Below are 18,343 nucleotides of genomic sequence, written 5' to 3'. Positions count from 1 at the left end.
GAAATAAATTATATTGCTAAATATAATACATTTTAAAAGTATTAAAGACTTTTCATATAATTTGGTTAAATATATTTAGAATAATTTAGAAACCTGAAAATTGTATTGAAGCCTACATAAAGAAATTTTTGGATAAAGCAGATAATAATAACACAAAAGATCTTGTGGCTGTTTTTAGTAAATGGCTTCAGGATAGTGAACCTACAAGGATAATTAAGTAACTAATCAAAAATAAATAAGTTCCTACCCATTTAAAGTATAAAATGGAAACAGAAAAAAGTATATATGAATTTTAAGATTGCTCTTTCATTATTTTCTAAAGTCACTATTTCTTCAGGTTTTTAAGTCTTACCTATTTGATCCATGGCAGCTGCACCCAAAGTAAATTCTGGATCAAAAGCACTCTCTGAACTTCTGGTTAGGGTTGAATGGGACTGATAAAGTCCCTTCTGTCTTCCATACTCAGTAATTAGTTTATAATGACTATGTATAAAATAAAATATAAAACATATTAAGTCTACATCAACAAAGATAAAAATTATATGCACCAAGTATTGGTGTAACTCAAACCTTACATAATCAGATTATCACCAAAAAAAAAAATGTTGTTTTCATAAAGTCTGTAGAGCATAACCAATCATTCAATCTAGTCAGAGTCACAATATTATAGAACTGTAAGTTTAGGACTGAAAGGGTCTATATTTGTCATCTACTCTAATCTCTTTATTTTATAGATTAAGTAACTGAGTCCCAGAGAAGGTAACAGTTGTCCAACATTACACATATAGTGAGAGGCATGATTTGTCCCCAGGTCCTCTGACTCCAAATTGAGCACTGTTTCCCCTGTACCAAACTGCCACTCTATAAATTCTAATGTTGACTATTAATATTTATGATTTATTCTTTTCATTTATCACTCCTTTGAAGGCATCTAAGACATATTGTGATTTTCCCTAAAACTAACTTTAGGTCTACTATAACTGAGAGGTGTCAGCAAAGGTTAAAAAACAAACAAACAAAAATTACCTCTCTAAATCAGACAGTATAATAAATTACAGAACTTTTGTGAAGATCAAATAATAAAGTGTATGTAAAACATTGGAAAACCTTAAAGAATTATAAAAATGGCAGGTTTCATCATTATTATTTCTGAAAATTCTGATCTCAGATTACCTGACTCTACTTTGTACCCTGTCTCTTGCTCATGTCCTCCTAAATTTGGACAACCTAACTTTGCCATTTGCCCAATTTCTTCTTAGTGACTTGAAGTATGCTTGTCAGATGCTTGCTATTTTATGCAACTATGAAAGTCCCTGGGCAGTCTCAAGTACACGGGGGAAAAAACCTTTTAAATGCAATTGTATAAAGATAATTAGAACTATAATGTTAGAACTTACATTGCGCGACCACTGATTGTGGCATGGTCGTAAACTGTCTGTTGAGATTTATCTCGGCAAGAGACATCAACATCATATTGAAGAAGACGACTCACTATGCCTACTGGTTCACCAATGGCAGCATGCATGATGGGTGTCCTATAATAACAAAGAAACAATTTACATTTAAGAATTTAAAAAGTCACATCTAATCAGATTGGAGCATTGCTTATGTGAAGCAGGAAAAATGCAATTAAAAGCAGAAGAAAAGAAAGAAAGAATTTTTTTGTCCCCTTAGAGTTTTTTTGGGGATTGTCAAATTTAAGGCTTCATAATAGACAAGTAGACAGTTTGTCAAAGCCTTGTGTGTGCAACAGTTAAGGACTTTCTCCTGGGATCCTACACAGTTTTCATAAGTAGAAAACCAGAATTAAACCAAAAATTTGATCTCCAGTATCAAGATCGAAGAGAAGCATAAACAGGGAAAAAGAGAAAACATAAGGGAATCAGTAGAGCTAAACTGTGTACATCCCTACATGGGAAGATAATACTTTGATTCTTAAAAATCATGTCAATAATAGTACAGCTAGAAGGAAGATACATAGACAGAATTATGAATATAAGGCGAATTTTACACGAAAATAATTAAGCTATGACAAAGAGGAGTATACTGAATGCAGAAGGAAAGGAGAGATTGAATGTGTTAAATTTGGAGAAGATAAGAGGGTGCCCGATGGCCATTGATTGAACCTTACTGTCATCAATATTGGCACAAAGAAGGAATAATATAGACAATCATTTGAATATAGAAATCTATGTTACCGAACAGGGAAGTAGGAGGGGAGAATATGAAATTAAGGTAGGAGGAGGGTATGGGAGAACTGACAGAAGGGAGGGCAGATCAGGGGAGGTGTTCAACAGAAGCAAAACACTGGTGAAGAGGTAAAGGGTGAAAGGAGAGAGAGGACAAACAAGAAGAAAAATAGGATGGAGGGAAATTCTCAGTTAATAATCATATAACATGAATGTAATTGGCATGAACTCTTCATAAAATGGAAGCAGGTAGGAGAATGGATTAAAAACCAGAATACTACAATATGTCATTTGCAAGAAACACATTTGAAACAGAGAAATACACACAGAGCAGAGGTATGAGATTGGAGCATAATACATTATGCTTCAGCTTAAGTGTAAAAGCAGGAGTAGCCATCCTGATCTCAGAAATATTAAAAGCAAAAATAGATCTAATTACAAGAGATAAGGAAGGAAACTACATCTTGCTAAAAGATACCATAGACTATGAAGCAATATCAATTCTAAACATATATGTACCAAGTGGTATAGCATCCAAATTCTTAAAAGAGAAGTTAAATGAGTTAGAGAAAGAGATAGACAGCAAAGTTATGCTAGTGGCGGACCTCCACTGCTTCCTCTTAGAACTCAATAAATCCAACCAAAAAATAAACACTCAAGAAACTAAAGAGGTAAATAGATTATTAGAATAGTTAGATATGACAGAGCTCTGGAGAAAACGGAATGGGAACAGAAAGGAATATACCTTTTTCTTGACAGCATATGTTACCTAAGCAAAAAAACTGACCATGTATTATGGCATAAAAACTTCAAAACCAAAAGTAGAAAGGCAGAAATATCACATGTATTCTTTTTAGATTATAATGCAATTAAAGCCACTTTCACCAAAGGGTGCGAGAAAGACAGATTAAATGTTAATTGGAAACAAAATAATCTAATCCTAAACAATAAGCAGGTCAAAGAATAAATCATAGAAACAATCAGTAATTTCATTAAAGAGAATGACAACCATGAGACACCATACTGAAATGGATGTGATACAGCCAGAGCAGTGCTTAGGGGAGAAATTATTTCTCTAAATTTTTACTTCAACAAAACATAAAAAAGATGGGATCAATTAATTGCTTTCCCAACTAAAATAAATAAACAAAAGAAAAGGAAACTAGAAAAAATGAATAAAAAATCCCCAACTGAACCAAATGCCAAATTCTGAAAATCAAAGGTGAGGTAGTAAGATTAAAAGCAAAAAACAAAAACAAAAACTACTGAGCTAACAAATAAATCTGGAAGCAAGCTTTATGAAAAAAGAAGACAGATAAGCTATTGATTAATTTGATTGAAAAAAAAAGAAAAAAAGAGAAAACAAACTACCAGTATCAAAAATGAAAAGAGTGAAATCATCATCAAGGAAGAAGAAATTAAAGCAATCATTAGGAAATACTTTGCCCAATTATGTGTCAATAAATCTGACAATCTGAGCTAAATCAATGAATATTTTTGAAAATATAAATTACCCAGATTAATAAATCAGGAAACAGAATGCCTAAATAAATCCATCTTAGAAAAAGATACTGAACCAGCCATTAATGAATTCAGTATGAAAAAATCCCCAAGGGCCAGAGTGGTTCACAAGTGAAGTCAATCAAACACTCAGAGAACAATGAATTACTATATGTAAAATATTTGGAAAAATAAGTGGAGTCATAATAAACTCCTTTTATGACAAAAAAATGTGGTACAGATATCTAAAACGTGAAGAGCTAAAAGAGAAAAAGAAAATTGTAGATCAATTTCCCTAGTGAATATCCATGCAAACATTTTGAGCAAAATACTAGGAAGGCAATTGCGACAACTTAGCACAAGGATTATATACTACGACCAGGTGGGATTTGTACCAGGAATGCAGGGTTGGTGCAGTATTAGGAAAACTATAAGCACAACTGACCATATCCATAAAAAACCAACAGATATCATATGAATATCTAAACAAAAGCTGAAAAAGCTTTTGACAAATTACAGTTCAGATTCCTATTAAAAACACTGGAGAGGATAGGAATATAGGGAGCATTCCTTAAAATATAAGCAGTATCTATCAAAAACCTTCAACAAGCATCATCTATAATAGAGATAAGCTAGAAGCCCTGCCAATAAGATCAAGGTGAAGGAAGAATGCCCATTACCACCACTACTGTTCAATAGTGTACTAGAATTGCTGGCTATAGCAATAAGAGAAGAAAAAGAAATTGAAGGAAATAGAATAGGCAATAGGGAAACAAATTTATCGCTCTTTGCAACTGATATGAGAGTATACTTAGAGAATCCTAGAAAATCAACTGAAAAAGTACATGAAATAATTAACAACTTCAGCAAAATTGCAGGATATAAGATAAATCCAAGTAAATCATCAGGAATTCTTTTTTATGACCAACAAAGCTCAGCAGCAAGAAATAGAAAGAGAAATTCCATTCAAAATAACTGTAAACAATACAAAATACTTGGGAGTCTACCTACCAAGACAAACCCAGGAACTGTATGAACACAATCACAAAATGCTTTTCATACAAATGAAGTCAAATCTGAACAATGGGAAAAATATCAATTGCTCATGGGTAGGCAAAGCCAACATAATAAAAATCACAAGTCTGCCTGAAACCAATTTACTTATTCAGTGCTAATAAAACTGCCAAGAAAAGTATTTGACAGAACTAAAAAAAAAATCACCAAAAATTCATCTGGAAGAAAAAAAGGTCAAAATATGAAGGGAATTAATGAAAAAAAAAGTACAAAGAAAGGTGGCCTAGCAATACCAGATATATAGCAGTAATCATCAAAACTAATCTTGTATGTAAGAAATACAGTGGTGGATCAATGGAATAGATTAGGTACAAAAGACACAATAGTCAATGACCACAGGAACCTAGTATTTGATAAACGCAAAGACCCCAGCTTTTGGCAAAAGAGTTCACTATTTCACAAAAACTGATCAGAAAACTCAAAAACAATAAGAAATAAACCAACATCTCACATTGTATCCCAAGATAAGGTCAAAATGGGTGCATGATTTAGACATAAAGGATGACACCAAAAGCAAATTAGAAGAGCGAGGAATCAAGGAATGTGACCTGTCAGATCTATGGGTAAGGGAAGAAGTTATGACCAAATAAGAGATAGAGAGCATTATGAAATGTAAGATAGACTACTTTGATTATATTCAAATAAAAAGCTTTTGTACCAATAAAACGAAGAGTAGAAGGAAAGCAGAAAGCTGGGAAACAATCTTTATAGCAAGCGTCTCTGAAAAAGATCTCATTTCTCAAATATATACAGAACTAAGTCGAATTTGTAAGAATATAAATCATTCCCCATAATAAACAGTCAAATGATAGGAACAGGCAGTTTTTAGATGAAGAAATCAACGTGATCCACAGGCATATGAAGAAGTCCTCTAAATCACTTTGGATTAGAGAAATGCAAATTAAAACAACTCTGAGGTGCCACCTCACAATTATCAGATTGGCTGATATGACAAAAAATGAAAATGATCAATGTTTGAGAGGATGTGGAGAACTGGGGACAGTGACACACTGTTGGTAGAGTGTGAACTGATAAAACCATTCTGGAAAGCAATTAGGAACTATGCCCAAAGGGCAACCAATCTGTGTACACTCTTTGATCCAGTAATACCACTATTAGTTCTGTATCCCAAAGAGATTATAAAAAACAGAAAAGGACCTACATGTACAAAAATATTTATAACAACCCTATTAATGGTGGCAAAATATTTGGAATTGAGGGGATGCCCATTACTGAATAAGCTGCTGTGTATGAATATAATGGAATACTATTGTGAGCAGGCAGATTTCAGAAAAACGTGGAAAGACTCGTATTCACTGATCTAAGTGAAATGCATAGAACCAGGAAAACATTGTACACAGTTAGCAGGAACACTATGTGATGATCAACTGTGAATGACTCAGCTCGTCTCAGCAGCACAATGATGTGAAATAAGTCAGATCACGAAGAGCTCATGAAGGAAAAAGCTATTCACATCCAGATAAAGAGCTGACGGACTCTGGATGCAGATGGAAGCATAGTTTCTCCTTTACTTTGTTCTTTTTCAAGTTTTTGTCTTTTTGATCTGTTTTCTTCTTTCACAACTATGACTAATATGGAAATATATTGTACATGATAGCACATGTATGATCCATATCAAACTGCTTGCCAGTTTCAGAAGAAGGGAGGGGAGCGAGGGAGGGAGAAAAATTTGGAATTCAAAATTTTGTAAAAATAAAATGCTAACAATTGTCTTGACATGTAAGTGTGGGGAAATACTATTAAAAAAATTAACATTCAGAAGTGAAGGCTCAAAAAGATACCACACACATCTTTTGAAATATCTGCTCAATGAAAAATCTAAAAATCTAATCTATTACTTTTTAATATTCATATATTTTTATTTCCTTAGGAAGCAATCTTTCCCAAATGTTCCCATGTTGGTGTTAATGAAAATAGAAATAATGGTAGTTCTGTTCTATTTCATATCTATGCATTGTCACTCTTCAAATTTCATAAACAAATGCTCTCAGGATGATCTGATTTAGGCTTCATGTCAAACAACCTACAGGTTTATCTTCTCTTCAACTGCTTTTCATTATTTTGGAAAGCAATACTGGTCTTCATCTTCTATCCTCTTCCTCTTCATTTCATTTTGTTTTATTTTATTTTATTTACAAATTATGTTTTAGTGTAAGCTTGAGTTCATCTTAGCCATAATAGCTCTCTTTTTGGCAGAGATTATGTCTCCCAGCTGATGCCGTTTCTGGGCTCTTTTGGCCTTCTCTTTGAGGCAACTCCTTTGCATTAAACTTTTGAGAAATTTCATATGTCCACTGCCTAGCATAGTGCTTAGCATATATAGTGCTCGAATGTGTTAAATTTGGAGAAGATAAGAGGGTGCCCGATGGCCATTGATTGAACCTTACTGTCATCAATATTGGCACAAAGAAGGAATAATATAGACAATCCAGCTTGTTAACTGGGTAATAGCTATGTCCATTTCTCATCTGGGGGAGTTGATAGCATGCTTAATCACAAGAGGAAACAGCTGCTATGACTACTGTCTGCTTTTCATCTTTATCCTTTTTTCTCATTTATATTAATTTTGACCTTTATTCTGGACAGTCGATGATCTGAATGAATATAGACAACTAATTCCAAAATTATTCCAACAATTGTAATCAGTCCTATTTGTGTGTTAGGATAATGTCAGGTCCTTGTCTTTTTGTTTTGTTTTGTTTTGTTTTTCAATTTTGGTGATATCAAACAAGTTTCTCACATGCTAATGTTAAAATCATACAAGGCTCAATGACCCATGCCACACAAAGGGATAACTTGGTTCAATGAGTAAGTATCAGCATTAAGCTAGATGTAAATTGTGAGGCATATGCTCACCTAAGGTGTTTCCCAGTGTTACATAGGATGTCCTGGACAGGATCCAAATAGAACAGAGATTGTATATGATGGCAAAGATTTACAAATGCTCCTATTTGTGGATGACATTGTGCTGATTGTATCAAGCCCTGGAACAAAAAGCTCCTTGATGAAATCCAAACTTAGTCAAAATGTATTGGTCTAAGAATCCACCCTGAAAAAGTGAATGAAAAGTAAATATTTCCTAGATTACGTAGAGTTGAAAGGACAGCCCCATCTACTTGGTCAATCTATATCTTTGTAGAGGTGTTTATATGTGTCCTAATACACACGCACACTGCTTGAATGGGTATTGAAGAACAGCAGTGCACTGGGCTCATAATTATTGGGAAAAGGAGATTCAACTGAATTTCATTTGAGAAACTATACAGCACTTACAATGACTCCATTGCCACAAAAGTTCATTGTATAAACACCAATATTCTCTCAAGAATGCTATGTGGCCACAGTGATTTTTTAAAAATCCAAAAACCAAAAATAATCTCAGAAGGATCAAAACTGTAGATAATCTCAAAGGCCATGGAAATATGCATGGTGAGTATAAGGAGTTTCAGGCAATAATGACTTTGATGTAGGAAGTGGTATGACAGACATTCTCAAAGACATGGATAAACAAAAAAAAAAAAGAGGATGACCTAATCTTGTATTAAAAATAAAAGCCAGAAAGAATTTTCACTGCACTGTTCCTCATGTATTAAAAGAACCAGGAGAAAGCTTCAGTGTGTTTCCTGGATCCTCTATAGTGGATTTATGGAATGACAATGATGAAAATCATGTAGGATAAGAAGGCATGGAAAGATTAAAATATGTACCAGTCGCACAAGTTTCCACAATGATAAGATCATGGGTTCATCAAGTATTTCATCGTATTATTCTTGTATTGGTTTGTATTTCTCAATGTGCATATTCTTAAGGAAAATCAAAAAAAGGAAGAGGAGAAAACACACACTACAATTCTCATGGGTGACATGAAGATTATTTCATAAAGAGAATCACCTGAAACACCAGAGTACAAAACTTCTTTGGGATAATCTTAACTAACTTAAAATCAAATAAATAAAACTGCAAATAGTAATCACCAATTAACCAAGATTGGCAGGCCTACATGAACTGCTTTCTCTGTTGCAGTCAAGAATAATAGTTTTTTGGACATTTTTCACCCTTTCACAATGATAATCAGTTTTGATTATTGTTGTTCCATGTGTTCCATGGCTTAAGTTGTTCTTATTATTCTAGAAACTTTTCTCTCTTTATTTTATTTCAAGCAGTAATTACTGTACCTTTTAGTGTTATCCGTGGCATTCACATTTGCTTCATTTTTTAAGAAAAAATCTACCATAGCTAGATTATTTTCTCTAATTGCAACCACAAGCGGTGTATAGCCTTCCTGCAAAATCATGTTAAAGATATTGTTACAATATGTAAAAATTCTATATGTATACATCAATTCAGCTTAAGGCATTTTGTGAACATCCTGTGAACTTGCTAACAATTTGTTAAGGAGGTATGGTACGACGGAATTTTGGAGCAAGAAGACCAATCCTGCTTCTGTTAATTCCTGTGTGATCATAAGCAAATTATTTCACTTCTCTGGGTCTTAGTTTCCTCATATGTAAAATAACAGAATGAAACTAGAGAGCCTCTGGGATTCCTTCCAGCTATAAATTTGTGATCAGTATATAGAGACCCAGGATTTATAGGAGACTGTTCCATATTATTTCAGGAGTATGTTCCTTTCTTGCTATCTTTGTGTCATGAGAACTTATTGTCTGCATGCAGCCAACCTTATTTCCTCAGTACTTTGCCAAGCTAAAGCTATACCATGGTCAATTTTACATTTGCCTACTTCTCTTTACCTACTGCCCTTGAGTGTGTATAAGCAGCCTCAAAACTTAAGAAAATCTTGCCTCAAGGTGATTAAACCTGGAAGAAAGTCATTTTCATTGGCATATTCCCTCTCTTGTCAGCCCTCCTAAAATATGCTTTATGTTTTTTTTTCTCTCTCAAGTGGCAGTGACTAAGAGTTAAACCTTTTCCTAAAAATCAGGAGTTATTCAGTAACTATAGAAAGGAAAGGGTATATAGTCTTTAGGAAATAGGAAAAAAAACACATACACTTAAGAATTTATTCTTGCAAAAATTCTGTGTCTGTGTATTTTTATACTTAGTAGGAACACATTTTTAAAAAGATTTTAAAAAAACTTATGGCATTTCTACATGACAAATTAACATTGTGTTATCATATGTAAAGGTCTATTTGTAGAAAAAGCATTGTAGGCAAATATTTGGTGGAACCACTGTGTCCTGGGAGCAGACCTAATGTATCATGCAATCAAAATTCTGGAGAGACAGCTGCGATGGAATGGGCAGAGAGTCAGCCTCGAAGTCAGTAAGACCTAGATTCAAAGCCTGCCACTCACCCACATATACTAGCTGGGTGACCCTGAGGAGTCACTTAACATTTCAGTACCCTAGGACACTGCATAAAGACAGGGTTTCTTAAGTTTTGTTGTATCATGGATTCCTTTCCCGAATAACGTTTTTAAATGCGTAAATATATAGAATGTGAAGGAGGCCAATTACATGAAGACAACTATTAAGTCATTGTTGCTTTTTTAAAGATAATGTATCTTGTGTAACAATCCCTAGTCTAAGATTAAATTGTAGAGCAGGCCCTAGTCTAAACCAGTAGAGGGAGTTTCCTCATTAGGAAGTCCAACGTGAGTAAAATCTCCTCCCTTGTTGCCCACCCCTCCTCCTCCACCTCCACACTATTAGAAAATTCCAAAGGCCAATGAACGTTGACTACAGAATTATTTTAAGTTATTTTCATTAAAGAAATGCTTCCATGAATATATGAATTACAAAATATGTGAATTGGACACCACCTGTTGCACATTTTAACTCACAAAATAGTTTATTATACAAAAGGTGGGTTTCTACCTTGTTTTTTCCCTCAATGTCCATGTTGTGTTTCAGCAGCTTTGCTGCTATAGCTGTGTTCTGTCCAAAGGCAGCATAGTGAAGTGCCGTGTTGTTGTCGGTGTCCACAAGATTGAGGTCGCACCATGTTCGAGCAGGGTAGTAGCACACTCCTCATGTTGACACCGTACTGCCTGTCAATATAGTACAGAGAAAGAGACAATTAATGCTCTGAGATAAAAATTTAATATACTAAAACATCATTAATGTTATTTAAATAAGTTAGTAAACCATATTTTCTTTTTAAAAAATTTTTAATTTTATTAATTTATTTTGATTTATCAACAATCACTTCCATATACTTTAGAGTTGAAAATATTTTTCCCCTTCCTCCTCCCCATCCTCCCCAAGACGGCACACAATCTGATATAAGCTTTACGTTTACATTCCTATTAAACATATTTTCACATTAGTGAAGTTGTAAGTAAAAATTAAAACCAATAGGAGGAACCATCAGAAAGCCGAAACAAAACTCAACAGAAGGTAAAAATGAGTGATAGCGATTCGACTTCCATAGTTCTTTCTTTGGATGTGGACAGCATTTTCCATCCCGAGGCCTCTGGAGATGTCTTAGGTCCTTGCAATGCTGAGAAGGATTCAGTATAACAATATTAGTCATCGCATAATGTGGCTGTTATTGTGTACAAAGTCCTCTTGGTTCTCCTTACTTCACTCAGCATCAGACCATATAAGTCTTTCCAGGTTTTTCTGAAGCCTGCCTGTTCATCATTTCTTATAGCACAATAGTATTCCATTACATTCATATACCACAACTTGCTCAGCCATTCCCCAATTGAAGGGCATCCTCTTAATTTCCAATTCTTTGCCACACAAAGAGCTGTTCTGAATATTTTTGTACATGTGGGTCCTTTTCCCATTTGTTTGATCTCTTTGGGATATAGCCCTAGAAGTGCTATTGCTGGATCAAAGGGTATGCACATTTTTGTAGCATAGTTCCAAATTGTTCTCCAAAATGGTTGGATCATTTCACAACTACCCCAACAATGTATTAGTGTTCCAATTTTCCCACGTCTTCTGCAACATTTATCATTTTCCTGTTTTGTCATGTTGGCCAATCTGATAGGTGTGATGTGGTACCTCAGAGTTGTTTTGATTTGTAAATCATATTTTCTTAATCAGAGAGAAATCAAAAAGCATTTCATTGACCAGCATGATTAACTAGTACATACCTTCATCAAAGGTGTTAGATTATCATTGTCCAGAAGGTTTAGATCGCAGTTTCTCTCTACTAAGAGAGCTACAACATCTGGATATCCATTAGCACAGGCCAGGTGTAGAGGTGTCCTACGGAAATGAGAGAGCTATGTGATTGCTTCATAATATATTAACAACAATCAAAATTTTGCACTTATAAGTTAGTGTGATTTCTAACATAAAATGCATTATTATTCTTATGCCTAGACTCTAAATCACTGCCAAAATGAACATAAATGGATACCACTGTCACCCAAAGAAATATAAAATATGCATTAGCTCTTTTTGCTCGATATGATGGACAAAATTGCCAGGGGTAAAAACAAAAACAAAAACAGATTAAAAACTCACTACATATTGACATGGGAACTCTGCTCAGTTTCTGACCTCAGTTGGTTCACCTCCCTTTAGGCAAATTGATGGCCTCTCGTACTTTGGGATTCACCATATTGATGCCAGCCTCAACACAGACATCATTCTGGCATAGCCCACGAGATGCAAACTCATGAGTTCAAGAGATCTGCCAGCCTCAGTCACACTGGTAGCTGGGATTACTGGTGTGCATCACCCTGCTTGGCTGTTAAGTGTAATAATAACTTCTTTCCACTAAGAGCATCCATAATTACAAAACATTTAGTAAAGCAGCTGCCTCAGAAAAACATTTACATCTTTGCATATTGTGTATTTGTACAAGCACGTGTGCAAATGTGTGTGCATTCTCCACTAAAATCTTACTGCCACGTGACATTGGACAGTGGAAGTGAATCTGTGCTGCTAAAGGCCATCCCAGCAGGGTGCAAGTTTTGGTAGTTCTACCATGATGGCAAGGTTTTGAAGAGCCTGGTAGTCGCTGCCTGCCTTATAATCTCACCAATTGTGTCTTGCCAAGCCTCAGCCTTGAATCACTGCTGCCTTCTACTGTCTTTCTTCCTATACACTTGCTACTCAATAAAGGTGGAGAAAATCATACAACTGTGTTTACTAGATCTACTATAAATTTATGTTACATAATCTCAACTGGGCTCTCACTGCTGCAAGGCAATCACTTTATATTCTAGCTCCATGGTAAATTCCCTATGCCACTCACCAGAGCAGCTCTTGCAACCTTTTAATCCCTCCTCAAACCTCCCTTGGTTCACTATGTACCTTCTCAACTAAAAATCTTGCCTCATATTTTACAGAAAAAACTGAGGCCATTACCTGAGTCCTCCCTGTTCCTACCTCCTTCTCATCTAACGTACAAATGCCTTCTGCCACTATGTCCTTCTTCAGCCACCTCATAGGAAGAGGTGGCCCTTCTCCTTGCCACTGAGAATGCTTCTACATGTAGAAGTGATACCATTCTATCTTATCTCCTCTAATGGGTTATGCCCTCTATCATTCCTATTCTTATTTATCTTCAATCTTTCCCTGCCTACTAATTACTTCCCTGATAGCCTACATACATTCCCATATCCTCTCCCTCATTCTCAAGAAACCATCACTTGATCAATCTGTCCCCACTCTCATCCCACATCTCTCTTGCCATTTGTGGTTAGATGTGAGGAGAAGGCCTTTGACAACAGCTGTCTCCACTTCTTCTCCTGTCATTTTCTTTTAACACTCTACAGGCTGGCTTCCAAACTCTTCAAAGATACTAATGCTCTCTTAATTGCCAAATCTAATGGTCTTTTCTCAATTCTCATCCTTCTTCTCTCTGAAGCCTTTCAAACTAGACCACTCTTCTCCTTGATATTCTCTTCTCTCTAGGTTTTGTAACACTACGCTTTCTTGGTTCTCCTCCTAAGTATCCCATCCTCTCCTCCTTAGTCTCCCTTTCTGATTACCTCCTAGAATGCAAGGACATTCCCCGCTCCCCAAGTTCTTCGTATCTATTGCAGTTAGTTGGGTGCCTGATACATATAGCAGATGCTTAATAAAAGCAGAAATTAATTTTCTGCCTTGGCATTTTTACACTTCACATATCGTGGCCATGTTTCCCCACATGGGAGAGGCAACTAGAATGGACAGGAGTGCTGGGCGTGGAGTCAGGAAGACTTATCTTCCTGAGTTCACAACTGGCCTCAGATACCCATGTGACCCGGGCATGTCACTTAACCCTGTTTGCCTGAATTTCCTTATCCATAAAAGCAGCCGGAGAAAGAAACGGCAAACCATTCTAGTATCTTTGCTAAGAAAATCCCTCAAACACAGTCACGGGTAGTTGCACACAACTGAAACGACTCAAAAACTACATTTCACTAGAAGAGAGTAGTATTTTCCCAAGTTGCCATTGAGAAAATATAAGTTGGTTGGACCCTGGCTCAAAGTAAAATGAAGGAGTTTCCCGGTCATTAAAATTGAACAGGCAGGAAGGTGAGGTGACACCACCTTTCCGGACTTACTATCCAATGTCCAGGAGGGAAAGCCTGACCGTGATGGGAGGTGCTGTCCTGTCCCAGCTGCTGAGGGGAACAGCTTTTCCAAGGGTGAGTAAAGACACACAGACGCAAGGAGGGAGGCGTGGGGGGTGTCTTAGGCTGCCGGGGGGAAGGCTTCACTTCTCTCCCCTCTTCCCACTCCCTCTTACCGATTCATTTTATCTCGATCGTTCACGCCTGACTTCCTCAGCAGCAGCTGCTGCTGCACCTTCGCCACATCCCCAGTGGAGGCAGCTTTGTGGATCTTCTCCAGGTCCTTGGCCCTAATCAGGTATCCTGAATTAGGATCGGATTCTTGGACCCCGCTGTCCCTCCTCCTGAGGGCGGAGGTTGGAAGTGGATTCACTGTTCGCTTTCTGCGGAAACTGAAAATCTTTTTCATTTTCGCTACTGGACTTCAGAGCCGGTAGGGAGAAATAGGGAGGGGTTTTCTCTTGGCCTTTCAGCCTTCTCAGGGACCTCGCCTCCGCTACAGAGAACTGCAGTGGCCGGAGACTGGAGGTTAAGAGATTCCAGAGGGCGCAGCAGTTACAGAAGATTCAAGCCTAGTGACAGTTGTAGCCCTGGCAACGCCTCGAGGCAGACAATTCCGCATACATTTATCAGATCCTCCTGTGTCATGCATGGGCCCAATGGAAAAGTCATGCACAGGTGAGTGCGCATGTGCTGTTTCCATTAGCTCTCAGTGGGAGGGGCCCAAAGCTCTAGATCTGAAAGTGGCTGAGCACCAGGCTGCTTCGGGTGCTCCAGCTTCTTTCCTCTCTCGCGTTGAAAAGGGATGCACAGCAAAGTAGCGGGGATAAGGACGAGGTGTGGCCTAATGGGAAGCGTGCTGGATTGGATTCAGAGGATTCGGGTTCGAATCCTGGAACCCACTCTGTTACTTGCCTTTGCGAAGATGGAAAAAGTCCTTTTTCTCTCTGAGCCTCAGTTTCTTCTGTCAAATGAAGACGTTGTACTAGATGACCTCCGAAGTGTCTTCCAGCTCTTCATGACTCTGTGAAGCCCAGACTGAAACAAGTGTCATGGGGGTCTGCTCGGTGCCCTGGGACAAATACAGTCTAGCTTCTTCTTTCTTCTGGTTATCCCTTCCCCTTTCTTGCTTCCAGGAGGAGGGAGAATGATTTGTATGGGACAGGGAGCCTGGTCCAGGGAGGGTGGAGTTGGCATTAGCCAGGAAGCCCTGGGTTCAAGCCCAGCCTCTGCAGAATTATAATTGCCATATTGATGCTGTTATTAAGGGTGGGAAGGAAGGGGTTACAGCAGTTCACTGAAAAAACAAAAGATATGTCAGTTTTCGTTGATCATAAGTTGCTAAAAAAATTAAACATCCTTAGGCTATAGTAATAGAATAATAGTGTTTAAATCCCAAAGGATGATTCCATTTGACTCTGGGCTGAAGAAATGCAGTCCAGTCTATTGTGTTTAATTATGGATGCTACATATTAGGTGGTGATGGGGTACTTGTGCCCAAAGGCCCTATCTCTGGCAGTAATTCATGAGTAGACCCCAGTGAGGCAAATTATCTTTTCCTGTTACAAGAACAAGATGACCTCTGTAGAATTTTCCTTGTATGAACAAGACTATCTTGTACCAGCAGACCTACCGTATACAATCCAGAGGTCAAGCTATAGACGTAAATTCCCAACTCCCCAGGCTATCTTATTATAGATGTAGAGGTGTACAGGTAGAGATTCTTTAGAAGTTCTCCTCCCAGGCCACGCCAATAGCGAACGACACCTGTGCCAAAAGGTACAGAAACTGTATGTTCACCACCTAATTAGCAAACTTGGCACACCACTCACTGAACTTTTCCTATATAAGCTTTAGCATCACTCCTGTTAAGTTGTGAGTTCCCTAAGAAGCTCTGCCTGCCACAATAGTGGTACAATAAACTTTTTGTCCCTGGACTGGAAGACTACTTGAGTTTGTGAGTTCTTTACAGATGACTCTGCCCTGAACCAAGTTATTTTGTGGTCCCTGCACCCCTAAAACACATCAGAGGGAGATTGATAAATTCAGAGAGAAGAGATATGGATGAACTAAGAATGATTAAGATAGAGGAGACCACTGGAAGGCATGTCTATTTTCAAATATGTCAAGGGCCATTGTGAAGACCTGGGAGTCTCCAAAACAGATTGCTAAGACCAGTGATGAAAGGAGCCTGTTTTGGGCTGGTATAAGGAAAAATAAACTTTATGGCAATGGAATGGACTGCTTGTGAGACAATTTCCCTCAAGTAGAAGTTGTCTGACCGCAGTGCTCAAACAATTCTTACATTGATTGTAAGGCTGGACCGCACGATTTTTAAGGTCCCTTCCAACACAGATATTTGGATTCTCTATATATCATTGATAATGATACTGTTGCAGGATGACACTAGAATAGATCATCAAAGTTGGTTTTGTTTTTAAGGGACATATAATGTAGAGTAGAAGCTAGAAGATTTTTGTTCATTGAAATTAATTCAACCCTCAAGGCATAAGGAAATATCTGCAAAGGGGAATAGAACAGGTTATTCTCAAACTAGCCTTGTTGTTCCCCCACTTTTGCTTCTCTGCTGCTTTCTATTCATGACATGAATTCCTCTTCTCCTTCTCCATCTTCTCATTCTCCATCTTCTTTAGCTTCTAAAGCTCCTCCTCCTCCTCCCCTCCCTCCCCTCTCCCCCTCCTCCTCCTCCTCCTCCTCCTCCTCCTCTCCTCCTCTCTCCTTCTTCTTCTTCTTCTTCTTCTTCTTCTTCTTCTTCTTCTTCTTTTCTTCTTCTTCTTCTTCTCTTCTTCTTCTTCTTCTTCTTTCTTCTTCTTCTTCTTCTTCTTCTTCTTCTTCTCTCGTCTTCTCCATCTTCTCAATCTTTTCCTCCGTCTTCATTAGTTTCCAAAGCCCCTTGTCCATCTTTTCATCCTTCTTCTCTATTTTCTACTTCTTGTACTCCTCCTCCTCCTCCTCCTCCTCCTTCTTTTTCTGTCCAAACAACCAAAATGCAAGTTAATCCTATACATCTTTTGGTTTCTATAGTGGACTGTTTTTGGTGCAGTGTGTAAGTCAGATGATCCGTATGTTGTTGGTTTTACTTGTGACATGACTTGTCAACATTTCTTCAAGGGATAGACTCTCTCTGTTCTATCAGCCGTACCTGATATCCTACAGAACCTCAATGCTGTCTCTAAATGGCATAATGATAGGGGCAGCTAGGTGGCACATAGGATAGAGCACTGGCCCTGGAGTCAGGAGGACTTGAGTTCGAATCTGGCCACAGACACATAATATTTACTAGCTGTCTGACCCTTGGCAAGTCACTTAGCCTTATTGTCTAGCCAAAAAAAAAAAAATAGATGGCATATGATGTTCAATAACATTTTCTATGATATACTATCGTGACTACATTTGGGCTATGGGTTGGCTAGTTAGAAGTCCTATTTAACAAGTAACAGAATCATTACTTACATATTATACTGTGTACAATTTGTGGTTAGAAAATTAGTAATGCATTTTACAATTATTTTCTAACATATATATATATATATATGTATATATATATATATATATATATATATATATATATATATATATAGATGTAAACCTATTGGGGAGAGTGCCAATGTGTGTTACCAAAAAAAAAAAACCTAGCTGATATATATAGGGAAAAAAATATGGAAAATAAATTAAATTTGTTAATGCTTAAAATATACAGGCAAATTATTAATTAAAAGCTTATGCCTTCGGGCAGCCAGGTGGCACAGTGGATAGAACATTGGCCCTGGAGTCTAGAGGACCCAAGTTCAAATCCGGCCTTGGACACACAATACTGACTACTTGTGTCACCGTAGGCATGTCAGTTAACCCTGATTACATTACCTCCCCCCCCCCCAAAAAAAGCTCATGACTTAATGTCAAATGTTTGGCAGAAATCTGTTATCAAATTTGTGATATTTAAAAATATTTTCATGAGTTTTTAATGAAGACAAATGAAAATAGACTAGATGAAAGCTAGTTGAAAATGGACAAGTAATTTTTATTATAACTATTATTGGTGATACTAAGAGT

At 37.1% G+C, this 18,343-nt stretch overlaps 1 protein-coding gene across 1 annotated transcript; it reads right to left on the bottom strand.

Annotated features, from left to right (window-relative positions):
• Positions 1-352: 352 nt before the first annotated feature.
• On the bottom strand, positions 353-15,134 carry LOC110204470 (uncharacterized; the record flags this gene model as incomplete). Its single annotated transcript, XM_020980691.2, is given in 7 exon segments — positions 353-483; positions 1,398-1,535; positions 8,960-9,066; positions 10,623-10,744; positions 10,747-10,795; positions 11,852-11,966; positions 14,446-15,134. Coding segments are annotated over 7 exon segments (895 nt in total), but the record flags the coding sequence as incomplete, so codon positions are not given.
• Between the last annotated feature and the right edge of the window lie 3,209 nt (positions 15,135-18,343).

The sequence above is a fragment of the Phascolarctos cinereus genome, unplaced genomic scaffold, assembly GCF_003287225.1.
Source record: "Phascolarctos cinereus isolate Bilbo 61053 unplaced genomic scaffold, phaCin_HiC Scaffold_444;HRSCAF=1060, whole genome shotgun sequence".
Classification (NCBI taxonomy): Eukaryota; Metazoa; Chordata; class Mammalia; order Diprotodontia; family Phascolarctidae; genus Phascolarctos; species Phascolarctos cinereus.
Note: the sequence above shows the minus strand (reverse complement) of the source record. Positions and strands in the feature narration are given on the sequence as shown.